Source organism: Vulpes lagopus, chromosome 2 (assembly GCF_018345385.1).
Source record: "Vulpes lagopus strain Blue_001 chromosome 2, ASM1834538v1, whole genome shotgun sequence".
Taxonomy (NCBI): Eukaryota; Metazoa; Chordata; class Mammalia; order Carnivora; family Canidae; genus Vulpes; species Vulpes lagopus.
The window spans coordinates 169,567,748-169,595,587 of record NC_054825.1 but is presented as its reverse complement, the minus strand read 5'-3'; the positions used below and the strand labels follow the sequence as shown (position 1 = coordinate 169,595,587).

The window sequence follows — 27,840 nt, the reverse complement described above, 5'->3', positions numbered from 1 at the left end:
GAGGCTGGCTCTGATTGGTCAGGCTACTGAGTTTCCGCGCGGGATTGGCCTGCAGAAAGCTAAAGGCGGGACTAAGAGAGGAAGCTTTTGTCGTCGGCTCTCAGAAGCGTAGGAGGCGACGCTTGCGGGAGCTGCGACTCTGTTGGTGAGTAGTCGTCGTGCGCACGCGGCCGTGGACGCCGGGCGGGCGGAGCGCTTGCCGCCTGGGCCTTCTCGTGCCTCGTGTGGGGAAATTCTCTTGCCGCTGCGCGAGGTTAGGGCGCCAGAGCCGTCTCCTGAACTGGCTCATGTATCCGGGTTTTTTCTCCTGGGCCGCCCTTTGAGCTCGTGAGCCAATGGGAGTCTCCGCTTAGGACGCTCCGCCTACTGGGCCCCGTAGAGCATTCTGGGACTCGTAGTAAGCCTCTCGAGATTTCCTTCTGGTAACCACGCGGGGAGCAGAAGGGGTGTCCTGCTTTCGCTTTGTTTCCTAGCTGTACTTCCTTCCCTCCTCTCCGGACTTCCCCCTGGAAGGAAGATCCCCATCCCCGAGCAGCTCGTTAAGCCTGCTTTAGGGCAGAGGATTTGGAGAAACCCGGGGCTGAAGTTAACCTTTTCCCCCTTCTTTCAGCTCTACCTCGGCACCTCTCTCCATGGCAGTTCCCGAGACCCGCCCCAACCACACTATTTATATCAACAACCTCAACGAGAAGATCAAGAAGGATGGTGAGTTGGGATAGTACAGACTCCAGGTTGCCTCGCACGAGCCGGCACCCTCTTCCATCCCTCGAATTAACTTCTCTTCCTTTTCTCCAAACTGTCGAGTTAATACTGAATTCAGCCTTTGCACACGCTGCTTCCTGTGTCTTTAACGCTCCTCCAGCCCGTCTTCTACTCTGCCCATTAGCCTGGTCGCTTTTGTTCATCCTTCAGGGTTTCAACTCACAGGACTCCTCCAAGAATCCTTCGCCGGCCTCTTTCCCCCCAGGTGCCTTGCCCCTGACTTCCCATAGGCCCTGGATATCTCCCGCTCAAACCCTCAATTGTTTTGGGCTGTTGTGGGGCTGTCTGCACAAGTCTGTGAGCTCCACGAGGGCAAGCGCCTGGACGGCCTTGTGATCTCAATGATCAGCGCACAGTGGAGGTGTTTCATTTCAAAAAGAAAATGAAATGATAATACGATGGCTAACACTGTCATTAGGCACTGATACATACGACTTTATTACATTGAATTCTCGACAATTTTCAGTAAGGAGCTATTACTCCCTATTTCTCAGGCGGGGGTGATGTGAGTTGCCCAAAAGTCACACAGCAAGGTAAAGTGGTTGAGGCCACCAGTGTGGAAATACTGCTTAAGAACTTGATTCTTAACATTCATTGGACATATTTTTTCGTTTCATTTATCATCGCATTGAATTTCATTTTTTATATTTGAAAGTTGAACAAATCCCTGGTATTTTTGGGCGTGAATGCTTTGTGGATTAAATTAGCTAAATACCTGTCAGATAGTTAAGTTTGGATAAAATTTATCTTTTATTGTCACTTTAAGAAAATTCTCAGGAGAACCAAAGGAAGGAGTTTCTGGGATTAACTTTGAGGTTACCAATAAAGTTAACTGTTGAGGAAAATGGACCAAGCTATGTAAATCCCCATGTGCTCTTAGGGTATCATGTGCAGCCAGTACCATGTGGTGCTGGAGAAACACTGGTGACGGACAGTCCAGTGGGGGAGACTGACCTTCCAGACAGTGATTGCCCAGAGTAGCCAGGGCCATGATGGGGGAAGCACAAGCAGAGTGGTCAGGAGGGATTGGGCACCTAGACAGAGGGGTTTGGTCTCTTTCATAGAAAAGGAGACATTTAGGGGCACCTGGGTGGCTTAGGTTGTGTTCCTGGGGTCCTGGGATCGAGTTCCATATCAGGCTTCCCACAGGGAGCCTGCTTCTCCCTCTGCCTATGTCTGCCTCTCTCTCTCTCTTTTTTTTTTTTTTTTTTTATGTTTGCTTCTCTGTCTCTCATGGATGAATAAATAAAATCTTTACCAAAAAAAAAAAAAGGAAAAGGAGACATTTCAGAAAGCGTTTCCGTGTAGAGGAAGGAGTATATATATTGTGGTGCGGAAGAAGAATGTTCCGAACCCAGACCTATGTGTCCAGGTGCCTAGGGGCAAAAGAGAGCCTGGGGCATTCTGGAAAATACAAGTAGTTTTGTGTGACTGAGACTTGTGACACAGGCAGCACCTTCTAGTGAGCAGTGCACTGATGGTTCATGGGATCCTGTGGGCAGGTAGGCCGTTAGACTTTGTCATGAGGCCATCAAGGAGCCAGGTGAGGGACCCTCTGGTATGAGGACAACATCAGGAGGGTGAACTTGAGTGGGCAAGAGGGGAGGAGGGAGAGAGGCCCAGAGTCCAGGGGAATGTCGAGGGCCAAACTGAGATCATGTGGGTGGAGGAGGGAGAGAAACACCAAAAATGGAATCAGGAGGGCGCCTGACTGGTTCAGGTGGTCAAACATACCTTTCGGCTCAGGTCAGGGTCCCAGAGTCCCAGGATCGAGCCCTTATCAAGACTCCCTGCTCAGTGGAGAGCCTGCTTCTCCCTGTGCCCCTCATCCTGCTCATGTACATGTGTACTTTTTTCTCTTTTCTTTCTTTCATTTCTTTCCTCTTTTTTTCTCTTCTCTTCTCTTCTTTCTCTTCTCTTCTCTTCTCTTCTCTTCTCTTCTCTTCTCTTCTCTTCTCTTTTCTTTCTTTCCTGTTTTTTTTTTTTTTTTTTTTTTTATGATAGTCACAGAGAGAGAGAGGCAGAGACACAGGCAGAGGGAGAAGCAGGCTCCATGCACCGGGAGCCCAACGTGGGATTCGATCCCGGGTCTCCAGGATCGCGCCCTGGGCCAAAGGCAGGCGCCAAACCGCTGCGCCACCCAGGGATCCCTTCTTTCCTGTTTTTAAAGATTTTATTTATTCATGAGAGAGAGAGAGAAGCAGAGACATAGGCAGAGGGAGAAGCAGGCTCCTCACAGGGAGCCTGATATGGGACTTGATCCCGGGATCCAGGATCACACCCTGAGCCAAAGGCAGATGGTCAACCACTGAGCCACCCAAATATCCCAAGAAATAAAATCTTAATTAAAAAAAAATAAGGCAACAGAATTTTTGGCAAATCTCGCCAAAACACCTTTGGCCTCCTTCTTTACCCCACCATTTTTTTTTTCTTCCCTTACCTAGTCTTTCAGCAAGCGTCTTCAGCTCAGGTGCCGCCTTTTCTTTGAATAAGATTGGGATTCTTTTCTGTCAGGGGTGGCAGTTTGTTAGTGAGATGTGGTGGTGTAGGGTTCAGATGGACGTGGGTCCTGGTCCCAGTCCCAGCTCTGTTGTTTTTTTTTTTTTTTTTTTTTAGGTTTTATTTATTTATTCATGAGAGACACACAGAGAGAGGCACAGACGTAGGCAGAGGGAGAAGCAGGCTCCAGCAGGGAGCCCAATGTGGGGCTTGATCCGGCGACTCAGGACTCATGCCCCGAGTGGAAGGCAGATGCTTAACCCCTGAGGCACCCAGGCGTCCCTCTGTTGGTTCTTTGTAAGAAGTACCTTCTCCTGAGCCAGTTACGAATCCTCTGAGAGCCTGTTTGCATGTTAGTAAAATTAAGACCGTTACAGTTGCTGCCTTGTGAAGTCATTGTGAGAATTTAGTGAAGTCTTTTCCATAAGAGACATTTTCCCCACAAAGATTTTATTTACTTCTTGTTGAGAGACAGGCAAATAAGGAAGCAGACTCCTTGCTGAGCAGAGATCCCTAGGTGGGACTTGATCCCAGGACCCCAAAATCATGACCCAAGCTGAAGGCAGATGCTTAAGGACTGAGCCACCCAGGCACCCTGAAATGTCTCCTTTTCTATGAAAGGGACCAAACTTTTCTGTCTACATTTAATGGTATCTTTAGGGTGCCTGGGTGGCTCAGTTGGTTGAGTATCTGCCTTTGGCTCTGGTCAAGATCCCAGTGTCCTGGGATCGAGTCCTGTATTGGGCTCCCTGCTCAGTGAGGAGCCTGCTTCTGTGCCCCCCCCCCCCCCCCCCGTTTCCCTCGTGAGTAAATATCTTTTTTTTTTTTTTTTTTTTTTTAAGTATCTTTAGTCGTGCAAGTGTGTTTGGAGAAACGTGGGTGCTAGAGTCTGCGCTGAGCCTGGGAATACTGCAGTAAATTGGAGAGGCTTGTAGTTGAGGATAGCTAAATAAGTCAGCAACTCTGGAGTTTGGAGGTGGGAAATACCGTGAAGGAAAAAGAATGGGGTTGAGGAGTGGGAAGAGTGATGATGGGAGACCTTTATTTAGAGAGGGTGATCAGGGCAGGCCCCTGAAGCGGGCACACTTTGCTGAGACCCCGTGACTAGAAGGAGGCAACCGGGTCCACATCTGGAGGAAGGTCCTTCTGGTGGAGGCAGCAGCCGGGGCAAAGGTCCTGAGGCAGCCTCTGTGTACTGGCCTGAGAAAGGGCTATGAGGCCACTGTGACTGGAGACAGGGGAGTGGGGTTACCTAACACTTTCTGGGGTGGAGTGTGGGGAGACCGGGTTGGAGAAGCTGGCCGGGGCCACACCACACAGGCCTGGGTCAAGGTGCTGGTGACAAGGAAAAGCATACTCGTTTATTGAGTATTTGCTATGTGCCATTGTTCAGAATGCGTCCTGTTCTTCATCTGGCAGCCCTGGGGGGTGGGTATGGGGGTGGGCAGGTACCTGTGCCTTCTGTGCTTAGGAGGAGTGCGCATAGCCCGGACCACCCCAGTGGTGCTCAGCTGCCACTGGTATTGCTGGCTCTTGAGGGATTCCTGACCTGTAGCCGTTGTGTCAGGTGGCCGATGGTTTCCCTGGGCATCACTTGGCTCCAGAAAAGAAGCTCCAACCCTAGGAGCAGGTACCAAGAGCTCTAGTCACCCATGGGCCTTCCCTTCCTCCCCCTGCAGAGCTGAAGAAGTCCCTCTACGCCATCTTCTCCCAGTTTGGCCAGATCCTGGATATCCTGGTATCTCGAAGCTTGAAGATGAGGGGCCAGGCCTTTGTCATCTTCAAGGAGGTCAGCAGTGCCACCAATGCCCTGCGCTCCATGCAGGGTTTCCCCTTCTACGACAAGCCCATGGTGAGCACTGTGGGTGTGGAGGGTGTGCGCTGCAGAGCGCTGGGCGGGCTAGCTGGGTCCGGACCTGTCACCCCTAGTGCAGTCCCCTGAAGTCGCAAGGCTTTCTTTGTCCCTTTATCAGCATCCACTGTTCTTTGTACTGGAGGCGGGGGATGAGGGATACAGTGACTGAGGGACTCCCCCGCAGCCCTGCTCTTTCAGACCCCAGATGGTGATGAGGGATCAGGGCCAGGACAGGGGAAATGCACAGAGTTCGGGGAGCTTAGGGGAGACACCTCACCCAGTCTAGGGGTTCGAGGAAGGCTCTCTGGATGTGAGGTTCAAGGGAGGAGTAGCTGTGGGAGGCAGGGGAGAAAGTGTTAGGTAACTGAGAGCATTTGTCTTGGAGGAAGTGAGTCAAGACTGTTTGGCTGGAGTGAAGGGTGGGGGTGGGTTGGGGTGCTGGGGAGCCATGGGAGGGTTTAGGGAGATGCCTCTAGCCATTGGGGAGAGTGGATTAGAGCGGGTAGGTTAGAGGAGGCTGGGTCGGGCTCTCAGATGTGAGGGCTTGTGCCAGGCCTGGGGCAGGGGCGGGGAATGGGTAGAAACGGTGGGTTGCAGGGGTTCAAGAGGCCAAGTGGACAGCTGAGGGGGCTGTGTTCTGGGAGGTGAGGAGTGGCTTAAAGTGCCTGCCCTGAACTAGCATTCCTGCCGGATCACTGGCAGCTGTCTTTGGTTCTTGGGGTCTTTTCCCTCATCCCCCTGTCAGCTGACTTTCCCCTGATTGGAATATTCTTCCTGAACCAACTCTTTGGAGGAGGGAACAGCAAATGCTGGTGTGTTCAGGTCCCAGGCAGGTGACTTGCTGTCGGAGACAGTGGACCTGGGGTCCGTGGGGTGCCCTGGGACCCTCCGTGTGGCGGGGGAACTCATCTGCCTGCTGTCACCTCTAGATGGTGTGAGCCCAGACTTGCCACATCTCCCATTGCTTTTCTGGAGCAGCAGGAATTAGGTTTTGAATTGAAGCATAAAGACCACGATCTTACTGTGTTGATCCTCCCTCCCCTCTACTCCCCAAATCACTGCTCAGACCATTTCAGACACTCAAGCATGAGTGAGTTCTATCAGGGACAGTGGGGACCTTGCCCTGGAGACATCTACCACTGCCTGTTTTCCCCTCCTCCCCTGTGGCTTCCCGGTCTCTGCTTGGACCCTTGCTCCCCGTGGGCTATTCTCCACACACAGCCCCAGGGCTGCTTCTGGCACACCAGTGAAATCTCACTCTGCGTAAGATACTCCATGGGTCCCAGCGATCTCAGGAAAAAACCCCAAGTTGGACCACTGTGTCCAGAGTACCACCCCACCCTGCTCTCTGAGATCTTGTCTCCCTCCTCATCCCCATTGATCTTGAACACACGCTGCACACCTTAGGTCTACTGTTCCCTTTCCTGGAATGCTTTTCTCTTAACAGGCCTTCCTCCCTCTGTCTCTATGCCAGTGTCACTTCACTGAGGCCTGCCTTAGCCACACTCTGAAATTTTCAATTCTGGGGTTTTGTTTTATTTTTTTTATTTTAAGATTTTATTTGTTTGATAGTGAGCAAGCGAGAGAACATGAGCAGGGGGAGGAGCAGAGAGAGGGAGAAGCCGTCTCCCCATTGAGCAGGGAGCCCAACGCAGGACTCGATCCTGGGACTCTGGGATCATGAGCTGAGCCGAAGGCAGACACTGAGCCACCCAGGCGCCTCTGAAATTTTCCATCTCCTTTTCCAGTTTAGTTTTTAATTTTTTTCATCATATCTTTCTCACCAAGGAGATCATGAGGGCAGGGACCTTTGACACACTCGTTGCTGTACCCCAGAGTATAGGTTCTCCGTAGACCACTGAGAATCAGCTTTCACCTGGGAATATAAACTCCTGTGTGACTAGAATCCCCCCTGCATAGTGTTCCTCTCCTAGCCTTGTTTCCTCAGGCATCTGCCTTTGGCCTGATGCTCAGGACTGTCCCATCTTCCCTTCAAAATCCCAACATCTCACTGACTGAATGCCTAGTTTGTGCCAGCTACTGTTCAGAGCACTTAAGCTTATTTAGTTCTTACAGTTCTCCTTTCCAGTGGAAAATCTCAGTTACCATTTTACAGATGAGGATATTGAGGCCAAGTGATTTCCATAACATTGTTCACTGAGCTTCTGGTAAGATCTGCTTTTGTACCCAGGCGATTGGGCCTTGATACACTCCTTAACCTTCTGCTCTTTGTTTGGCAGCGCATTCAGTATGCCAAGACTGACTCAGATATTATTGCCAAGATGAAGGGTACCTTCGTGGAGCGGGACCGCAAGCGGGAGAAGAGGAAGCCCAAAAGCCAGGAGACCCCAGCAGCCAAGAAGGCTGTGCAGGGTGGGGCTGCCGCCCCTGTGGTGGGGGCTGTCCAGGGCCCTGTCCCGGTAAGCCAGGGCTGAGAGACCCTGCCCTCTCTCCCATCAGGCCTTCCTCAGCTGTGTGGCCTGGCGTGTGGGCATGGTGGAGGGTGGAGGTGGTCTCCCCAGGGGTTTGGGCACTCTCCCCTTCCATTTTCTGATGGAAATTATGCACCTCACTGTGAGGGATTATGCACCTGCGTGATGGAGTCTACATTTGGAAATACCTCTGTGGTTGCCTGTTTTTCAGATCTTTCTTTCTGTCTCTCTGTTCCTTAGTATTTTTCTCCCCTTGACCTTGATCTTACTGTCTGTGTTTTTTAAGTTAATGTCTATGCAGAAAACCCAGAAGAAGCCATGAACCAACTTTTTGGGATTAATTAGTGAATTTAATTTAGCAGGGTCATCAGAGAGAAGGTTAGTGTGGAAGAAGTCAGTTTTATTTCTGTGTGCTAGCAGCAAACAAGTAGCCTCCAAATTTAAAAATGGCTCAGGAGTAAATCCCATGAAGGGTAAGCAAAATATACTCACTGAAAGTACAGAGCATCTCTTGAGAGAAATGGGAGGTGAATTCAGCAAATGGATGGGAGACTCAAAACTTATTAGGAGGGGAAAAATTAAAGAGGAAGACAAACCATGAGAGACTCCTAACTTTGGAAAATAAAGGGTTCCAGGAGAGGAGGTGGAGGGGATGGGGTGGCTGGGTGATGGGCTTTAAGGAAGGCACATGATAAGATCAGCACTGGGTGTTATACTATATGTTGGCAAATTGAATTTAAATTTTATTTATTCATGAGAGACACAGAGGTAGAGACACAGGCAGAGGGAGAGCTGCAGGACTCCATCCCCAGACGCTGGGATCACGACCTGAGCCAAAGGCAGATGCTCAACCGCTGAGCCACCCAGGTGTCCCTGAATTTAAATTCTTTAAAAATATTTATTTATTTATTTATTTATTTATTTATTTATTTATTTATTTATTTATTCGTGATAAACACAGAGAGAGAGAGAGAGAGAGAGAGAGGCAGAGGGAGAAGCAGGCTCCATGCAGGGAGCACGATGTGGGACTTGATCCTGGGACTCCAGGATCACACCCTGGGCCTAAGGCAGGCGCCCAACCACCCAGGGATCCCCCCCTGAATTTAAATTTTAAAACAAACTTGTTAGGATGTCAGTCCTCCAAACTGGCCTAACCCTCAGCACAATTCCAATCAAAATGCCGACAGGAATTCTGAGCACGCTGGCAGTCTTTCCACAGGTATGTAGAAAGGCAGGGAGAATGAAGCAGGGAGGCTGCTGTAGTCATCAAGATGGTGAGATGTTGGCCTGAGGGGAAGAAGAGGGACCAGGTGGCAGAAGAGAGTCCAAAAGTCGGTCCGGTCCACACAGGCGTGGTTTGTCAGCCAGTGAAGGCACCATTGCGTTCCCGTGGTGAAAGGACTTTATCTTGCTAATAAATGGTGCTGGACGAATCAGATGTCTTTAAGGCAAAGTGTTAGTCCTACCTCAACCATATAAGTTAGTTTGAGATGAATAGTAGACCTCATTGTGGCCATTGAAACAATAAAGATTCTAGAAGGAAACAGGAAAATCTCTTCATGAACTTTGTGAGGGCATGAGAAGTAGAAACATCCTGTTTTGTAAAACAGAATCGAGAAAGCACGAAGTACTTAAGATAGATGAATTGCCTCTACTCATTTCTGAGTCCCCATAGTACCTCTGCTAACCGGATCACACCGTACTTGTCCTTTCACTGATACCAGTTCTCGCTCTTTGGTGTCAGCAGTGATGTCAGGGTTTCCCTCTGTCTAATTTCCCTCTTCTTCCCCACTCTCCTCTGCTGCACCCAGCTGTATGTGCACCTTTGAGTCCTTAGCGGTGGCTCCAGCTCCAATGGCCCTGTCTCCCTTGCGTGCATGACCTTGTGCCCTTTGGCTGGCTCCCACCTCCCTGCCACCCCTCCATTGCTTTCTCCATCTGTCCTGACTGTCCGTGTCCATCTCTGCCGTCCACTGTCTGCTCCTTTTTTCTCTGTAGGTCTCTTTCCCCCCCACCCCCAAGTGTATTTTTGGAAGTAAAACTCCAGCATGCTCATTATAGTGTTTATTTTCGCTCTTTTTGTTGACTGTTGTTAGCATTTGATTTTTTCCAGTGTTGTTTTCTTTCTTCTATGTCGATAGAGCTGGACCACACTGATTAGTTTTTCTTTGTTAGAAAAATTTTTAAGTTTCTGGTTTGATGTCTCCCTCGAGCCTGAGTTGGGTCTGTTTTGCTCCATCCATTTTCTTTTGGATGACCTTTGTCTCCATGGGTGCCTTTTTTTCCACCTTGCAAGTCTGAATCTCTCCCTGGGTCTTCTGACACACTGTTCTCTCTCCTGACACCAGACTCGATCCCTCTTGTCTGCTGGGTGCCCCACTCAACCCTGTCCTCCCTCTCTCTGCAGGGTATGCCCCCAATGACTCAAGCCCCCCGCATCATGCATCACATGCCAGGCCAGCCTCCCTACATGCCGCCTCCTGGCATGATCCCGCCTCCAGGCCTGGCACCTGGACAAATCCCGCCAGGGGCCATGCCCCCACAGCAGCTTATGCCGGGGCAGATGCCACCAGCCCAGCCTGTAAGTACCTACTGCTCCTGGGGTCTCCTATGAACAGTCAGAACATGGGAATAAAAAGGGACGGGTAGGGGTGCTGTTATAGAGCCAGAGAGGGATTATATGTATGTCGGAGGAGCTTCAAGAGGTCGGGGTGAGGCTGGAGCAGTGACCAGAGCCCAGCTTGATTCAGTAAACTTCTGTGCAGAATCTGATGAAAACACTGATGAAAACAGCAGTGTTCTCTATGGCTTTTAGTCTGGTGGGTGCAAGGTGGTATAGACAGGCAACATCAGGCATGTCAGGTGAAGGGACCAGGAGGAACTTAAGAGGGGACAGGGGTAGAAAATAGGAAGGCAGTAGGTTCTCCCACTAGACTCACAGGCTCTGTCACTTCCTTGCAGCTTTCAGAAAATCCACCAAATCACATCTTATTCCTCACCAACCTGCCTGAGGAGACCAATGAGCTCATGCTGTCCATGCTTTTCAACCAGTAAGTGGGGCCCGTAGCTGGGCAGGGTCCAGAGGGTGATGGCCCAGGAGTCAGCACCGTGGAGACAGGCCTTGGAGTTCTGCTGGTGGAGTCTTGAGCCTGCTTAGGATTTGCAGGCAGAACAGTGATTTGGAGGCATAAAGGGTGGAGGCTGAGGCCCACAGCCTGAGGAGGCGTGGCAGTGGCAAGCCTCAGACATAGCGTGGCCAAGGGAGCATTGGACCTTCCTTGACCTTGTGGGGGGTGCAGGGGTCCCTGGGCCTCTTCTTTCCAGCCTCTAAATCAGAAAAATGCCAGGTGTGTATAAAATAACAGTGCAGTGGCATCGAGCACTGGCTAGACTGGTCGGAATTGGCACGCTCAAACTGCACAGTGGGAGGTTAGGGATGTTGGCAACTCCAGGTGCTGGTGACGGGGTGTACACCACTATGGCTATTGCACAGGGTAACACATTCACTGTTCAGTGAAGGAAGGGTTGTGTGCTCACCTGGCGGCTCTGCTTTCTGGTCTTCTAAAGTTTTTTTGTTTTTTTTTTTTAAAGATTTTATTTACTTATTTATTTGATAGCCAGAGAAAGCTAGAGAGCACAAGTTGGGGGAATGGCAGAGAGTGAGGGAGAGGAAGAAACAGACTCCCCACTGAGCAAGGAGCCTAATGCAGGACTGGATCCCAGGACCCTGGGATCATGACCTGAGGCGAAGGCAGATGCTTAACCGGCTGAGCTGCCCAGGCACCCCTACTAAAGCCATTGTTAACAGAAGTCCCAAGGGGGTGTGGATGGGCATGATTCCTCTGGGTGGTAGGGAGTTGGAGGCAGCCCCAGGGGAAGAAGCCAGAGGTCAGAAGGGCTGCTCACTGTGGCCTGCTCTGTGGCAGCTGAGGAACAGTGCAGTGCCGACGGTTTTCTGTAACAGTGCTGGGAGGGAATTTTGAGAAACTCCGTAAGAGGGAAATACAGTATCACACGCATATCTTTCTGTGAAACAATACAGACTCCGTAAGAATAGGTGCAGAAGAAAGTGTACCCAGCAAACATGAGGATGGTTGCCTTATGGGGAAGGAAGTTGGGGAAGGGTGGGGGGGGGGTGAGAGAAACAGCAGATCATAAAAAGTCAGGGTAGTGTTTATTTCTGGAACCCAGTGGTGGGTATGATCAGGGAGGGATATGGGGGCAGTGTCCTATTCCTTGATCTAACTTAAGGCTGCATAGGTGTTCACGTTAAAATATTTCCTTAAATGACATGTTTACATCGTGTGTACTCGTTTGTGTCCGGGCTCTTCAGCTTAGGACTGTATACACTTGGGTCTGGATGATCCTCTCTTACTATGCATTGTAGCGGATGTTTAGCAGCATCCCTGGTGGCTTCTACACTTCAGATGCCAGAACATTTGGGGGAGATGCCAAGTCTGGATCCCTGAGGTCTCTTCCCTTCTCCCCAGGTTCCCTGGCTTCAAGGAGGTACGACTGGTCCCTGGGCGGCACGACATTGCCTTTGTGGAGTTTGACAATGAGGTACAGGCAGGGGCCGCTCGCGACGCACTGCAGGGCTTCAAGATCACCCAGAACAATGCCATGAAGATCTCTTTTGCCAAGAAGTAGCACCTTTTCCCCCCTGCCTGCCCCTGCCCCCTGCTCTGGGGCCACCCCTTCCCCCCCTTGGCTCAGCCCCCTGAAGGTAAGTCCCCCTCAGGGGCCTTCTCAGAGCCGTGTGTGAGTGAGTGGTCGCCACACAGCATTGTACCCAGAGTCTGTCCCCAGACATTGCACCTGGCGCTGTTAGGCCGGAATTAAAGTGGTTTTTTTGAGGTTTGGTTTTTCACAGCCATTTGTCGTTTTTATTTATTTATTTATTTTTTGTCTTCTCTGCTGCGTTTTCTTGCATATCAGAACATTCTGGGTATTTGGACCTGTTAGCGTGTTGGGCTTTGCAACCTTGGGGAAACACAGAATAGTGTAGTAACTTTCTCTAAGACTCAGGAATCTTTATTTAATCCTTTGGAAAAATTTCTCTTTTGTCTCAATCAGCATTCAGAGCAGGAAATTAAAACCCATGCTGCCATCTAATCTTGGACAGGTTTTGTACTAAATAAGGATGCCACCTTAAAGGGCACGCCATTCACTTTGTAGATTCATGTTTTTTTTTTTTCAAACATAATGGAATGTTAAAGAGGTTTTTTGTCTTTTTTGAATCTTCACAAAAATTGTTCCATCCTAGCAACAGTCCCCAGAATCCATGCTAGATACTTCAGGAAGAAAAGAAAGGGAACTGAGTGCTCAGGAACTCATTGGAAGAAGAGAAGGAGTGGTAGCCTGGGCTTGAGACACTTGAGTTGAAGTTTGCAATCTCTGATTGAGCTGTATTCTGGACTAGAGGAAGGTGCCACGGCTGCTGATGGAAGTGCCCCATCCCACATGGAGAGCTGCTGACCAGGCACAATGGGTGTAGCCACTTCAAACACTGCTAATCTTCCCTTCTGGCCACCTGCTACTCAGCCAGGAGCCTCGGGCAGGTGGCTGAACCACGTTCCTCCCCTCCAGTGCTCTGGCTGCAGGGGAGTCTAGGAAATGGAGTTCTGGTTGGACAGTCATGAAATAACAGCTGAAGCTATGGATAAGAAGGGAGATGGAAGGAGGAACCTTCTTCAGTCTCATACACATTTGATCTGGAACAAAATTTTTTTAAAAGATTTTATTTAGGGGATCCCTGGGTGGCGCAGCGGTTTGGCGCCTGCCTTTGGCCCAGGGCGCGATCCTGGAGACCCGGGATCGAATCCCACATCAGGCTCCCGGTGCATGGAGCCTGCTTCTTCCTCCGCCTGTGTCTCTGCCTCTCTCTCTCTCTCTCTCTGTGACTATCATAAATAAATAAAATAAAATAAAATAAAAAGATTTTATTTATTTGAGAGAGAAGGGAGCAGACTCGCCACTGAGCAGGGAGTCTGATTCGGAACTTGATCCCAGGACCCTGAGATCATGACCTGAGCTGAAATTAGATGCTTAACCAATTGGGCCCCCCTGGAAATTTTATTAGTTAACTTAAAAAACATGTATATATTGCTTAAGATCTTTCTCAGGACTTGAACATGATACCCCTGAGATCATTTGCCAGAAGTAGAATATAGAAAACAAAAAAATAAATACAAGAAGACAAAAGTGTTGGGAGGCCTGGGTGGCTCAGTGGTTGAGTGTCTACCTTCGACCCAGGGTGTGACCCTGGAGCCCCAGGATCGAGTCCCACATCGGACTCCCCACAGGGAGCCTGCTTCTCCCTCTGCCTGTGTCTCAGCCTGCCTCTCTGTCTCATGAATAAATAAAATCTTCAAAAAAAATAAAAAGACAAGAGTGTTGAGTAGTGTCTATCTTTTGTGAAGGCTCTAAGCTAAGCCTACTCTGGCTCTGCTCTTTTCTATTAAAAAGGAACATCAGTGTTTGCAATGATAAAGACTTATGGCACCAAATACAGTCTTCCTTCTTGTAGGATCTGAAAGACTGAAAGATTGTTATCTTCACTAAGAGGCAAGTATTATTGCAGATGGCAAATGGAAACATCTCACCCACCACATCAGGTTCTGTGGTCAGTGGGTCCTGGTTTTTATTGTCTGCCTGGTGGACCTCCTATGTTTCCTATGAGCAATTGACATGCCCACTCCGAGCTACATTTTATTCCTGTGTAGGGAAAGAATTCCTGTTACGTTTGGGTGTTTTTTAAAGAATTTATTTGAGAGAGTGAGCACACGGAGGGAAGGGGCAAAGGGAGAAGCAGAGCTCCACTAGGCAGGAAGCCTGATGTGGGGCTTGATCTCAGGACCCCTGGGATCATGACCTGAGCCAAAGGCAGATGCTTAACTGACAGCCACCTGGGTGCCCCAGAATTCCGGTATATTCATACTGTGGTACCATTGGTGTAGGTCACTATCCCCAAGGGCACTCAGTAAGCCTATATATTCAGCAAATACTTGCCAAGTACCCATTATGCTAAATACTGTTCTTTGCATAGGACACACAGTGGTGAATAAAGTTCATTGCAAATACCATGTTCTGATACAACTGAGGTGGCCCAGCTGGGGAATGGTCCCGGTGATCAAGGAAAGCCAATCATTGGTGACTTGAGCAGAGCTGACTTGAGCATCTCCCAGCCATGATGGTGCTGGGTAATTGGGTGCGTAGAGATGGCTGAGGTCCAGGCTTTGCCCTGATGAATTCTTTCCCAATCCCCGAGCCCATGTGTGCCTGATCCACTTCCCCTGCACAAAAGTTTGGACTTGAGGCCAGAGGTGAGTATGTCCTACGACGGAGATGGCCGCGCAGGTGAATGATCTTGGCACGTGGAGCTATAGGAAACACAGTTTTATTTTTAAGGGTTTTATTTATTCATGAGAGACAGAGGAGCAGAGACATGGGGCAACCCCAAGCATATATAGGCAGAGGGAGTAGCAGGCCCCATGCAGGAAGCCTGATGTGGGACTCGATCCCAGGACCCCAGGATCATGCCCTGTGCCAAAGGCAGGTGCTCAACTGCTGAGCCATGCAGGCATCCCAGGAAACGCAGTTTTAGTTTGAGACTTGAGTTCCACATCCCTCCCCCCACCACCACTTTATCCTGAACTGCAGCTGCCAACTCCATGCTCAGTGAGTGACAGGTGTGGGCCTGGAGCCAAATCTGGCCCCTTTGCTTCCTGGCTCTAGACTTCAAGTTTCTGAAGGCTCTCCCCTGCCATTTCTATGTCCAGTGGGGTTATAACAGCCCCCTTAAGATGATGCGGTCCATTTGAAATTATGTGCCGAGTGCTCTTTAAATAACTTGGCTTTCATTTCATTGTCCCTATTTTACAGAGGAGAAAGGCGAGGCTCTCAGAAGAGAAATAGCTTAGCCCAGGTCACCCAGTCAGGAAGTGGCTTGTGAAGATAAATAGTGATTATGGTAGGGCCTTACTAGCCTTAAGACCCAGCATATAATACTTGGTCCTTGAGAGTGGGGGCTGTTCCTGGCGATCAAAAGGCCGCCTTGTTCTGTCCTTGAACACAGGAAATTCCAAGATAGTTTTCTGTACTAGCTGCCTGTTTCTGTTCTTGGAGGGGCCCAGGTACCCAAACAGCCTAGAATTGACAAAGATGGAATTGAATATCTCAACCTGCCTATCTGGGCCTCTGATGGTTGAGGTGGGGGCAGGAGGTAGGGGTTGCTGTCACTTGGAGCGGCCTGGGCTGCTTTGGACCTATTTGGGCATTTTCTTGGGCAGGCTGCCCTCACCCTGTCTTTGAAATGGTTCTGGCTGGGCAGCAGCCTCTAGGTATTGTGGGTGAAATTTGGGACCGGTTAAGGGTGGAGACAGGATGGAGAACACAGGTTTCCTTGTGTTGCTGGAGAGAGGGAGGGCAGAAGGAAATTGGAGACCCCATTTCCCCCTCAGTCACTCCCTTGCTCAGTCCATGATGGCTGGGTCGCCAGTGTTCCTCGGTATCATTGTTTTGCTGTCTGCCTTCCTAGCGCCTAGTGTCGGGGGCCGTGCCATGCCCAAGCTGGCTGACCGCAAGCTGTGTGCTGATGAGGAATGCAGCTGTAAGACTTGGGGGCTGGGGGGCCTTGGGAGCTTGGGTTGCCAGCCTGTGTGGAGGGTGCTGTCATTCCCTTCTATTCCTTCCCCAGACCCCATCTCCATGGCTGTGGCCCTTCAGGACTACGTGGCCCCCGACTGCCGTTTCCTGACCATACACAGGGGCCAAGTTGTGTATGTCTTCTCCAAGCTGAAGGGCCGAGGGCGGCTCTTCTGGGGAGGCAGTGTGAGTCTTGGGAGAACAGAAAAAGAAAGGATATGGGGCTAGGGTGGGAGTGCATCCTAGTTTTCCACCCAAAGGGAAAGTTTGAGGGTGTAGACTGAAATAGTTTGGCCGGGGGAGAGGATATTGTACTCTTTTTTGTTTATTCATGAGAGACATAAGCAGAGGGAGAAGCAGGGTCCCCATGGGGAGCCTGATGCCCAGGACCCCAGGATCATGACCCAAGCCAAAGGTAGTCTCTCAATTACTGCAAGCCATCAAAAAATAATAAGCAAATTCGTGCTCCTTTGAGAATTTTTTTTTTTAAAGACTTTACTTTTTGGGATCCCTGGGTGGCTCAGCAGTTTAGCACCTGCCTTCATTCGGCCCGGGGTCCCACCTGATGTGGGACCCAGGATCGAGTCTCACATCAGGTTGCCTGCATGGAGCCTACTTCTCCCTCTGCCTGTGTCTCTGCCCCTCTCTCTCTCTCTCTCTCTGTGCCTCTCATAAATAACTTTAAAAAAATAAGCATTTTAGTCTTTTCATGAGAGACATGGGGAGAGAGAGGCAAAGACAGAGGTGGAGGGAAAAGCAGGTTCCCTGTGGGAAGCCTGATGTGGGACTCAATCCCAGGACCCCAGGATCATGACCTGCACCAAAGGCAGATGCTCAACCACTGAGCCACCCAGGGGCCCCTCCTTTGAGAATTAATACCCATTGAGTGGGTGGCTACTTCAGGTGGTCAGGCAGGGCCTCCACACAGTGACTGTAAGAGAGCTGAGTGACAAGCATGGAGCCAGTCCTCTAGAAATCAGGAAGAGGAAAAGTGCTATGGTCTTCAGCAGGAACAAGTTTGCCATCCTCCCAGAACCCTGGCTTTGAATTCTTCCTCTCCAGGTTCAGGGAGATTACTATGGAGATCTAGCTGCTCGCCTGGGCTATTTCCCCAGTAGTGTTGTACGTGAGGACCAGACCCTGAAACCTGGCAAAATCGACGTGAAGACAGATGTGAGTGACTTGGGGGGCTGGCAGGGATCCGGAGGGAGGACCCTGAGGTTGTGATGATAGGCAAAGATGCTCCTGCCCTTGGCTCCCTGGCAGTGTAGCTGTGTGCACTGGGACAAATTCCCTGCCTCGGTTTTCTTATCTGTAAAATGGGAGAGTGATTTTTTTTTTTTTTTGAAGTCCCTGTTAGATTGAGAGGTGCAAAGATTGGAGGACTCTGGACTAATTTGCATAGCACATGTTTGGCCAAACCTGGCCCCTGCCACAACAAAAACCACTAGATCCTTTGTGGTGTGACCGCTGGTTTACTCCCCACTGTTTACCCTTTCTCTTTTTCAGAAATGGGATTTCTACTGCCAGTGAGCTCAACCTACCACTGTTCCTGCTGTGGTTTTTTTTTTTTTTTTTTTTCCTTCTGGCTTTATACAAATATATCAGCCAAGTGCAAAATGCAGGTCTCCGTGGTCTTTCTTTGGGGGGCGGGGGGGGGGTGGTGTAACAAAGGAAATGTTTCCCCAGGTTCCTGAATTTAGCCAGTCAACTCATTGACTCTCGTGACGTCAGTGGTTGCTAGGCAGACTTCCACTAAATGCTCTCTGCTCCGAGCTGGGTACCAGAGGTGGGCTAAACTTAGATACACAAGCAAATGAGAAGGCGGAATAACCTGAACAGACCGGTTGCGGGTTTTTTAGTGTCCTCTCTAGACCGAGGGGAGGGAGTTGAACTGTTGGGAAGGAGCCAATAAGGCCACGAGGAAGACATAAATCACAGAATAACAGAATAAGAGGTTTTCGTGGAAGACCATCTGCAAAGGGAAGGGGGAGGTTAGCCAGCGCGTACCCCCTACCCCCCCCCCCCGTTTTCGTCTTTCTTGTCTTTGAGGTCTGAAAAAGCGCTCCCCAGCTCGATACCCGCTCCTCTTCGGGGTCTTTCTGTCAATCCTGTCCATGCCCCCTTCTTTGCAGCCGTGTCCCCGCCCCCAGGTCCGCTCCTACCCAATCCGGAGTCTCGACTCTGCACCCGTACTCCTGACCAAATCCGTTTCTCAGCGGGGCTGAAGCATCTCGGTACGGTCCCTTCCCACCTGCTCCGCCAATCGCTCGTCTTGGTCCCGCCCCCCTTGGCCCGTCCCCTCTCGCGCGGCCAATCCGCGCCCTTTGTCCCGCCTCCCGGCCGCCGAGTTCGCCAATCCCTGCCCTCGGGAAGCGTGGCCTGGTATCCCGCAGCCCTAGCGGGTCGCGCTGTGGGGGGTGGAGGCGGAAGTGGCGGCGCCGGTCCCGGGAGTAGGAAGGAGCCGGGGCTGCAGCCGGAGTGGAGCGGCTGCCAGCCGAGGAGCAGGCGCGGCCGCGGCGCCATATTGCGGCCCCGAGCGGCCGCGACCGAGTCATGGCCGAGACCTACGGTGAGGGTGGTGGGCCGGAGTCAGGGTCTGGGGTCTGGGCCCAGGGAGGATGCGGCCTTTGGGGAGTGGGGCGGGGCCTTATGTGCCAGGGGGCGGGGTCTGGCATGGGGCAGGGCCTAGTGGATGCTGGGAGGGGTTTAATGGGTACGAGGCTGGGCTTCATGGATTTGGGCGGAGCCTGAGGGTCTGGTGTGTGGGTTAAATAGATCTGGGGCGGGATTTGAGGGAGCCAGTCTTGATGGACTTGGGCAGGCCTTGAAGGAAAGGATGGTTCTTACTGTGTCGGGGCGGAGTCTGGATGGATGGGTGGGGCTGGCTGTGTGAATGGCAGGGCTTGAGGATGGTGGGCTGGGAGAACCCCGAGGGGTTGCTGTGGATCCTGGGATTGCTCTGGCTGGAGAGGGCTGCAGTGGGGTTGGGGATGCGTCGTCCTTGAATTAGGTGGTGGGAGGGACTAGTGGCAAGGGGTGGGTGGGGCTTAAACTTGAGAGGGCCTTGGGCCGAGGAAGGGATGGAGGGACTGAGAATTGGAGAATCCGGATGGATGGATGAATAGGAGGTGGGAGGACAGGGTGCCGTAGAAACAGCACTGGTGTAAGAATCAGAAGGAGCTATATTCCTTCAACGAGTAGAGAAAAACCGAGGGAACAAGTGCAAAGATCCTGAGGTGAGAACCAGCTTGCCATTTTCAGGGAATAGACTGAAGGCCCCAGGCTAGAATAGAGTGAATGAGAACGTGGTAGGAGGTGAGGTCGTGATGGGCAAGGGCAAGGGCAAGGCTGTCACCCTGGGTAACATGGATCTTGAGAGGCTTTAACAACATCATAGCTAAGCTTTTGAGCTCTGGAGCCAGTTGAGCTGGGTTCGAATCCCAGCTATGCCCAGCTATGGGGTCTTGGGTAGACCAGTTAACCTTTCTGTCCTCATCTGGAAGATGGAGATACTTGTTGGTATACCTCCCTTGTAGTGTTTTTCTGAGGATTAAGTGAGCTTGCCGTAGTAAAGAGCTCTAGAACTGTGCCTGTTATGTGGTAAGCACTGTATATGAATTGTCTGTTGTTACTGTTGCTCTGTTTCTGCCTGTGTCTGTTTGTCCCCTTGTAACTGTGATGGTCTCTTGGTTTCCATCTTTTGCCCTGTATCATTCTCTCCATATGGGTTTCCCTGATTTTGGCTCCATCTGCTCAGACTTCCTCTTCAAATTCCTGGTGATTGGCAGTGCAGGAACTGGCAAATCATGTCTCCTTCATCAGTTCATTGAGAATAAGTGTGAGTTTCTGGGAGTGGTCCCGGGAGCACTGAACTGTGGGTGTGGGCATAGCGTGGGCAGGGGCAGGGCTGGCTGTAGGTACAATTTCAGTGCTGGCTGCCTGGCCCTCGCCTTTGCTAGATCCTCCTTGAGGATCTCAGTCACCCCAGCAATGAGAATGGTGCTGAGGAGGCTTTGGAGGACAGGGAAGCTTCTGAGCCCCTGCACTGCCTCTTCTCTCCTTCCCACTCCCAGTCAAACAGGACTCCAACCACACAATCGGCGTGGAGTTTGGATCTCGGGTAGTCAACGTGGGTGGGAAGACTGTGAAGCTCCAGATTTGGGACACAGCCGGCCAAGAGCGGTTTCGGTAGGTGGGGGCCGGGCTCCCAAGGGAGGGGGGCAGAGGAAAGAGGAGACAAAATGAGATAGAGGGACAGAGAGAGAGGTGTGTGCAGTCACTTGGAGGTATGACGGAAGCACAGAGACAATGAGAGGGCAGGCGAGGCTGCGGGAGAAAGGCAGAGACTCAGTACAGGTGCCTATTATAGCCAGAGCTAGCAGGGGTCCTGGAGAGAGAGCAAGGATTGCAAGGGAGAATGAGGCTGAGAAAGAAGCATAATGAAAGGAGAGACCCACAGACCCTAGAGAGACGGCAGTAGATCGAGCCATGAGGCTGGAGAGATGGAGATTTGTGCCTGGGGAAAGGCGCTTGGGGTGGGGGCCAGGGGTAGAGGTGGAAAGAGAGAGATTGAAAGAGAGGGAAACTGAGGAAGAGATACACTCAGAATTAGACAGAGAGACAGAGACTGAGAAGAAGAGCAAGGGAAGGAGGATAAAGAGACACAAAGAGAAATAGGTCCAAGCCGGAGAGGGAGGATGGGACAGGAGGAGCCAGAGAGATGGAGAAATGGATGTTGTGTGGTGGGGGAGAGAGAATGGCGGAGGGCTCAGCATACAGTGTGTCTTCAAGAAATGGCTGCAGACAAGGTGGTTGGGGCACAGAAACCCTGAGTTTAAGAGACAGAGGAGGGACACGAGGGAATCGAGTCCATGGAGAAGTGTGGTCCCTAGCCAGCACGGCGTTGTAGCTGCTAAGTTAATATTGGTGATATTGTTGATATCACCATGTGAGAGAGACAGAGAGAAGGCGAAGGGTGAGTGGCTGGCGCTGGGTTTGTGCTAAGTGCTTAGTGAGTGCTTGTGGAATGGTTGAATTCGAGGAGGACCCAGACAGGTGACACGGAGATGCAGGCAGATGCAGCCACCCTGGGAAGAGGGCCTCCCCAAGATGCAGCAGGAGAGGGACAAGCCAGTGTAGTTGCAGAGCACTTGGCCAGGAATGGGCAAAGGGAAGAAGGCGAAATGAGGCATGAGTGAATGCATGAGAAATCAAGAGTGAAGAGGGACTCCTAGGTGGCTCAGCGGTTGAGTGTCTGCCTTTGGCTCAGGGCCCAAGGGCTCCTGGGATCGAGTCCCACATCAGGCTTCCCGCAGGGAAGACTGCTTCTCCCTCTGCCTATGTCTCTGCCTTTCTCTCTGTGTCTCTAAAGAATAAAGAAAATCTTAAAAAAAAAAAAAAAAGGATGAGAGAACCAGAGCCAGAGAGACACACAGAGATACAGAGACATAAGGAAGTGAGAGAGACACACATGTTAGAGAGATGGACGGAAAGACACAGACCACTGAAGAGAAAGGGAACACAGGGACACAGAGTCAAAGACAGGGAGAGCCTCTGAGGCCGATGGACAGACAGCTAAGGGAGATTGAGGGAGACAAGGAGAGAGACCAGCAGAGAAGGAAATTGTGGTGAGACCAGAACACCGCTAGCTTCTGGGGGATAGGTCAGCAGTAAAGGCCGGGGGGCGGGGGGCCCTCTGAGCCACCAGCATCAGTCTCTCTCCGCAGAAGGGGGCAGTCTCAGGGCAGACCCCAGCCTCGGGGGTGACTGGGTCCCCCTGGCCCCACAGGTCGGTGACACGGAGTTACTACCGAGGGGCGGCTGGAGCCCTGCTGGTGTACGACATCACCAGGTCGGTGCACGGAGAGAGTGGGGCAGGGCTGGGGTGGGGGCCCCCTATCCTGTGCCTGCCCTCCTCCTCTCTCCCTTCTCCATAGCCGGGAGACATACAACTCGTTGGCTGCCTGGCTGACGGACGCCCGCACGCTGGCTAGCCCCAACATCGTGGTCATCCTCTGTGGCAACAAGAAAGACCTGGACCCTGAGCGTGAGGTCACTTTCCTGGAGGCCTCCCGCTTTGCCCAGGAGAATGGTGAGGACCTGCTGGTGGGCCAGTGGGGGAGGGGATTGGGCTGAGGAGCAGGGGGTGTCCCCTGGGGCCCACAGCTCCCGGCCTCTGTGGCTCTCCCTAGCAGAGGAATGCGGAGATTTAGAGGTCTGGGTTCAAATTCGAGTGTTGGCCACATGTGAGCCGTGTGACCACTCTGGTCCTGTCTCCCTGTCTGGAAAAGGGGAGTCACGATGTTTCTGCCTCACATAGCGTGTGATGCTTAAGGGAGTTGGTCACGGAGAGCCCTTGGCACTGCCTGGACACAGCAGCGGGCGCTTGATGAATGTTGGCTGCTAAGAAGGTTTCGGCCAGTGCTGGGTATTGGTGTAACGTGGAGGTTGCAAACTCCGATGGCCCGAGGGGACAGGCCTGTTTTGTGATTAAGGGAGACAGGATAGGGTGGACCCCAAGTTAGCAGGCACCAGCATTCGGGGTGTAGACAGATCCCACAGCCACGTCAAAAGGTGTGCAAATATAAACTCATTTGAAAAGTTCGTGTTGGCCAAACATCTACTGGCTCGGGGTCTGTCCATGTTCCTCCAGCTTGTAACCTCCAGGTTGAGACGATGTTTTGCCATCAGAAATATATGGCTTTGAGGCTAAAGGGTTGTCTGTGGTGGGCCTGGGCCTGTCCCAGATGGTGGTAGGGACATAGCGTTAAAGACACCCTAGGCCCAGCTCTCACAGGCTCACAGTCCAGTGAGTAGGGAAGGGAGACACCACCCTTTCCAGTGATAGCCCAGAGAGGTCAGGGCTGAGGTAGGGGAGGCACTGGGGGCTTTGGGAGCCTGAGGAGGGGGAGGGCACCTGATCCATGCTGGGAAGTCAGGGAGGACTTTCTGGAGGAGGAGGCATATTAGCAGGAACCACCTGGGGAGGGGGTCCCTTGGTGGCAGGCCAATGGTAGGTGCAAAGGCCTGGAGTAGTAAGGGCAGAGGTGGTAGATCAGAGTCAAGGGAAGGGCAGGGACTCACCGAGGCCCTGCCCCCCAGAGCTAATGTTCCTGGAGACTAGTGCCCTCACGGGTGAGAACGTGGAAGAGGCTTTCCTGAAGTGTGCCCGCACCATCCTGAACAAGATCGACTCAGGTGAGGCCCCTGACTGCCCAGAGTGGGAGTGGGAGTGGAAGGCAGGGCCCAGAAGTCTCCAGGACACTAGTCCTGACCTCTCTCCTGTCCCCCTCCCCTCAACCCCCAGGTGAGCTGGACCCCGAGAGGATGGGCTCAGGCATTCAGTACGGGGATGCTTCCCTCCGTCAGCTGCGGCAGCCTCGGAGTGCCCAGGCCGTGGCCCCTCAGCCCTGTGGCTGCTGAGACATGTGGAGCCAGGTGGGAGCCCAGGTGGGAGCCTGGGGATGGCAGGGGTGGGGTCCCAGCAAGGGGGAATGTGGAGCAGAGACAGAGACACAGAAAGGGAGAGGTGACAAGAGAAAGGGTGAGAAAGAACGATGCAGAAACAGTTGCATGAAAGGAGCCATCGTCCTGGCCTCGGGGACGTCCTTTCCATCTTGCCACCAGCTCCCTGCCCCAGATCTCTGACCCACCCATTCATAATTCAGCAAATATTGAGCGAGTGTCTGCTGTGTGCCAGATCCTGTTCAGGCAGTGGGCCAAACAATCCCTGCCCTCGTGGAGCCGACATGCTCTTGGGAGGAGGCAGGCAATAAACAAGACACATAAGAAAATGATACAGTAGTTAAGAAGATAAGAGTTATGGAGAAAAATAAAGGGAAAGTGAGGGGTAGGGAGGTGAGGAGTGGAATTTTCCATGATGAGGGAATCCCTCCCTGAAAAGGTGACATTGGAGCAAAGACCTGAAGCTAGGGGAATGAGGTGGGGGGTGTCATATGGGTCCCTGGGGGCTAGTGTTCTAGGCAGAGAGAACAGCCAATGCAAAAGTCCTGAGGTAGAAGCATGCCTGAGCTGGGTGAGGAGGAAGTCCAGGGAGGCCAGCATGGCTAGAGTGGAGTACATGTGTGTATTGGGGGGTAGGGGAGGTAAGAAGAGATGAGGTCAGGGGTGGGGGGAGAAGATCAGATAGGGCTTTGTTGTCCATGAGGAGGCTCTGGGTTATACCCCAGTTGGGATGGGAGCCGTGGGAGGGCTCTGAGCAGAGAAGGGACAGGACCTGATGCAGGTGTTCCCAGGATCCCTCTGGCTGCATATAGAGGAGAGGAGGGTGTGGGCAGGAGTGGTTGCTGAGAGACCAGTGAGAGACTACTGCAGAGTCAGGCTGAGAGACCATGGTGGACAGGACGTGGGGTGCGGGTGCCCTTAGAGGACAGACTGAGTCTTGCCCCTCTTGATGTAGCCACTGGGTCTTTCTAAAGCACAAATCTAATTCTGTCCCTCCCCTGTTTAAAACCACCCATGGCTCCCAGGGTCTGTGGGACACAGCCGGAGGCTCCTAGCCTGGTTTTTGCCCCTGCCAGCCTCATCTGTCTCAACTCACACACCCCTCCCCACCTCTCAGGCTGCTGTAGCCACACTAAAGTTCTCCCCGTTTCTCTGGGTCTTTGTTTACGCCATTCCCTCTGCCAGGAACACTGTTCCTTCCCTCTCTTCCCTCCTCTGCCTCCTCCAGGAAGCCTTGCTTCCCCTATGCTTGGTCCACACTCCTTTCTGGGCTTGCAGGGTCCTGCAGGATGAGGTCCCTTCCCCACCTCTTTGAGAGCGTGTGTGTCTTGCCAGTTCTCCCCTGTGCTTCACGCCCCCGGCCTCCCCTGCTTCCAGCCCTTGGCGGCTCCAGGGTGGCTGTGGGGAAAAGTGCTTAGACCTTGGATACACTTTGAAGGCAGAGCCAACATGATTTCCTGATGAATGGACATGGCATTTGAGAGAGAGGAGTCAAGGGTGAGTGTTTCAGGCATCCCTCTTTTCCTCCCGTGCCTCTGCATCTGCTGTGCCCCGGCCTCTTTTCTTATGCCAGCTGCCACTCCTCATCTGGTCTTCACTAAAATGACTTTTCCTGCAGGACACCTTTATCAGCTTCCCAGATGGGGGGCTCACTGCCTCCAACTGGGTGGTCTCACAGCTGCCCCCTACTCTTTAAAGCATCCAGCTCTGCACACTTGGTCGTGATCAAGTTTGTCTTTCCCATCTGGGAAGGGAAGGATCGGTGATAGGTCGAAAACTGCAGAGCCAGGCTGCCTGGGTTTCAACTCTGACTCTGTCACTTCCTACCTGCACAACCCTGGGCAAATTATTTAACCACTCTGGGACTTGTTTTTTTTCACCTGTAAAATGGGGTTAATAATAGGGCCTCCCCTCCTGTGGGTGTTGAAGATTAATGATATCAAGTCATGTGAAGTCCTTAGCACAGAGCCTGATGCTTAGTAAAGACTTGATAGATGAGAGCTGTTTATTATTTTTCTTTTTACTATCCACTTTAACGAATCTGGGCTGTGGAGAAATGGATGGGTGGGTATTCTTCACCCGAGGGCTTAGTATATAGCATCCGTTTCAGAGTTTGCCCTCAGTGAATCAAATGTAGTAAGACAGTGCTTTTTCAAACATTGTTGACTACAATCTTCAGGATAAAATACATTAAATTAAATAAGTTAATTTATTTCAGATTTTTATTTATTTGAGAGAGAGCCAGTGAGAGAGAGCAGGAGCTGGAGGAGGGGCAGAGGGAGAAGCAGTCTCCCCACTGAGCAGGGAGCCCCACGCAAGACTCGGTCCAGGACGCTGCCATCATGACCTGAGCTGAAGGCAGCTGCTCAACCCACTGAGCCACCCAGGTGCCCCAAGAAAATACATTTTATGTCTCGATCTGATGCAGTCACATGCACGTAAAGCTAAGACATATTTTTCTAGCACTAATATTCTTTGCTTTTTTTTTTTTATTGAGATGAAATTCACAACGGCATACATTTAGCCATGAAAATGTTCCAAAACATTTTCACAGTCACTCCCCATTCCCCCTGCCAGCCTCTGACACCCACCAATCTTGCCTGCTATGTCTGTGGAGCAACATTCTTATTACATATGATGCCACTCTGATATTTTCTATTCTATTTTATTCTATCTCATTGGAAAAGTGGCCAGGGCCCACCAAACTGATTTCCCAACCCACTAATGCAGTGCTGCACACTGAAATCACCTGGAGAGCTTTAAAAGAGTCTGATGCCTGGGCCTCACCCCAGAGATTCTGAAGGGATTTCCGGATTTCTAGAAGCTCCCAGGTAATGCTATCGTAGCTGAAGCAACAACTACTAACCGAAGGTGTCTCCTCAGTTTGGAAAACACTGGAATGATCTGGGGTGATCCAGGAACATAGAGGGACACAGAGATACAAAGGTGGGAGTGTGAAATTTAGATATTGAAATATCCTGCTGCAGACTCACTGGGTCAGCTCTCTGAGACAAACAGGGAGATGCAAGTACCCTCAGAGAGACAGCCACAAATTGCAGACAAGAAATAGAAAATCAGACAATGTAGAAACTCTGGAAGAAAGAGAAAAGATACGGACAGACAGACACAGATAGGAAGACAGGAAGATACCCAGAAATGAGACAGAGACACCGGCTGGACAGACCCAGGATCCCTCTAGTTCACTACACACTTTTCTTTCAGCTCACCTGTTCTCCAGGACCAGCCCTGCCCTTCTGGCCGGGGCCCAGACCCAGGCCCTGGGAGGCCGAGCCCCTCACCTGTCCTGGCCCCAGAGAAGCTGCCCCGCCACCTGTTCCCCTTCCCTGGCCTGGTGGGGCCTGGCTGAGGGGCAAGACTGAGCCACGGGGGAAGGGGGAATCCGTACCTGCTGCTGCTTCCTCTGTCTTGGCTAACCCCTGTCCCCCCGGAACCCCTAACCATACTCGAAGAGTTCCCAAAGCCTGAGACCTGGGCATTTGGCCCCAGCTCCCCGCCATTGCGAGTACGTGTTATTTATTGCCTGGAGGCCTGTCCAGTCCCCACTCCACCCCCATAAAGCATTGTTTACACCTGTGTCTTGGCCTCTGTTATTTTGGGGTGATGGGGAGGGAGGGGAGATGGAAGAGGTCCCTGATGGAAGAACCATGTGTCATGGTGTTTGGGGGCCATGTTTTTGGATTGGATATGGTATGGGGGTACACCATGACTCCAGTGGTCTTGTGGAGGGAATTTGCAACTGCACATGTTGTGACAAGGCATGCTGGAAGTCCACCTGTGGGGCGCTGATGTCCTGTGTTTGTGACCTGTATGATGGTATCTGTAGGAATATGTGCTGATTGTGTGTGATACTGTTGCCTGTGACTACTTTGTGTCCTTAGTGATTGTAACCATGAGGCTGGTGTTGTTTGGGACCAAGGCCAGGGAATGAAAATTAAGGCCAGGAGGTAATACCCATGCATGTTTGATGCTAGAAAGTCCCAGGCCATGTCTGACTGTTGTGTGTGTGACACTGTGTGTATGTCCCTGAGGTCTGTGTGTGTCTTGTGTGAATTTGGCACCCTTGACACGCCTGCGTGTGACCATGAACCCTGAGTATGCTCCCGAGGACTCTGTGGGCCTTTGTGCACCTTGTGCATATTTGAGACTTGTGCATACTTG

General features: G+C 51.6%; 3 protein-coding genes across 9 annotated transcripts; all 3 read left to right on the top strand.

The window, feature by feature from the left end:
* Window positions 1-15: 15 nt before the first annotated feature.
* Window positions 16-12,420, top strand: SNRPA (small nuclear ribonucleoprotein polypeptide A). The gene is made up of 7 exons (XM_041743413.1): window positions 16-145; window positions 611-705; window positions 4,941-5,113; window positions 7,357-7,536; window positions 9,956-10,129; window positions 10,510-10,598; window positions 12,039-12,420. Exons 2-7 carry the CDS (start codon window positions 633-635, stop codon window positions 12,196-12,198), a joined length of 849 nt encoding a protein of 282 aa, XP_041599347.1. The 5' UTR covers window positions 16-145; window positions 611-632; the 3' UTR covers window positions 12,199-12,420.
* Window positions 12,421-13,488: 1,068 nt separating this feature from the next.
* MIA (MIA SH3 domain containing) lies at window positions 13,489-17,775 on the top strand. 3 transcript variants are annotated; one of them, XM_041735657.1, is made up of 5 exons: window positions 13,489-14,758; window positions 16,088-16,159; window positions 16,247-16,380; window positions 17,257-17,367; window positions 17,704-17,775. In XM_041735657.1, the coding sequence occupies exons 2-5, from the start codon at window positions 16,111-16,113 to the stop codon at window positions 17,725-17,727; spliced, it is 318 nt and encodes a 105-aa protein (XP_041591591.1). In that variant the 5' UTR covers window positions 13,489-14,758; window positions 16,088-16,110; the 3' UTR covers window positions 17,728-17,775. The 3 variants fall into 3 exon arrangements, with proteins under 3 accessions (XP_041591591.1, XP_041591580.1, XP_041591569.1); XM_041735646.1 differs by having other exon boundaries at window positions 13,489-16,159; XM_041735635.1 differs by having other exon boundaries at window positions 13,489-16,380.
* An 827-nt stretch (window positions 17,776-18,602) lies between these two features.
* RAB4B (RAB4B, member RAS oncogene family) lies at window positions 18,603-27,255 on the top strand. Of its 5 annotated transcripts, none has more exons than XR_005986259.1 (9): window positions 18,603-18,766; window positions 19,955-20,035; window positions 20,271-20,385; window positions 21,986-22,048; window positions 22,134-22,288; window positions 23,299-23,394; window positions 23,504-23,634; window positions 26,349-26,492; window positions 26,884-27,255. XR_005986259.1 is itself a non-coding variant. In XM_041745637.1 (8 exons), exons 1-7 carry the CDS (start codon window positions 18,751-18,753, stop codon window positions 23,617-23,619), a joined length of 642 nt encoding a protein of 213 aa, XP_041601571.1. In that variant the 5' UTR covers window positions 18,603-18,750; the 3' UTR covers window positions 23,620-23,646; window positions 26,884-27,255. The 5 variants fall into 5 exon arrangements, 3 of the variants coding, with proteins under 3 accessions (XP_041601571.1, XP_041601572.1, XP_041601570.1); XR_005986260.1 differs by having other exon boundaries at window positions 23,504-23,646; XM_041745637.1 differs by lacking the exon at window positions 26,349-26,492 and having other exon boundaries at window positions 23,504-23,646.
* Window positions 27,256-27,840: the final 585 nt, after the last annotated feature.

What these genes read in the sequence shown, in the direction of transcription:
- SNRPA (XM_041743413.1), top strand. Translation starts at nt 633, where the DNA reads ATGGCAGTTCCCGAGACCCGCCCCAACCACACTATTTATATCAACAAC. An exon ending in CGAGAAGATCAAGAAGGATG is followed by an intron (nt 706 to 4,940) that starts GTGAGTTGGGAT and finishes CTCCCCCTGCAG; the next exon opens with AGCTGAAGAAGTCCCTCTAC. An exon ending in CTGTCCAGGGCCCTGTCCCG is followed by an intron (nt 7,537 to 9,955) that starts GTAAGCCAGGGC and finishes CTCTCTCTGCAG; the next exon opens with GGTATGCCCCCAATGACTCA.
- MIA (XM_041735635.1), top strand. Translation starts at nt 15,934, where the DNA reads ATGGAGAACACAGGTTTCCTTGTGTTGCTGGAGAGAGGGAGGGCAGAA. An exon ending in GGCTCTTCTGGGGAGGCAGT is followed by an intron (nt 16,381 to 17,256) that starts GTGAGTCTTGGG and finishes CTTCCTCTCCAG; the next exon opens with GTTCAGGGAGATTACTATGG. An exon ending in AAATCGACGTGAAGACAGAT is followed by an intron (nt 17,368 to 17,703) that starts GTGAGTGACTTG and finishes TCTCTTTTTCAG; the next exon opens with AAATGGGATTTCTACTGCCA.
- RAB4B (XM_041745637.1), top strand. An exon ending in TCAGTTCATTGAGAATAAGT is followed by an intron (nt 20,036 to 20,270) that starts GTGAGTTTCTGG and finishes TCCCACTCCCAG; the next exon opens with TCAAACAGGACTCCAACCAC. An exon ending in CCTGAACAAGATCGACTCAG is followed by an intron (nt 23,395 to 23,503) that starts GTGAGGCCCCTG and finishes CTCAACCCCCAG; the next exon opens with GTGAGCTGGACCCCGAGAGG.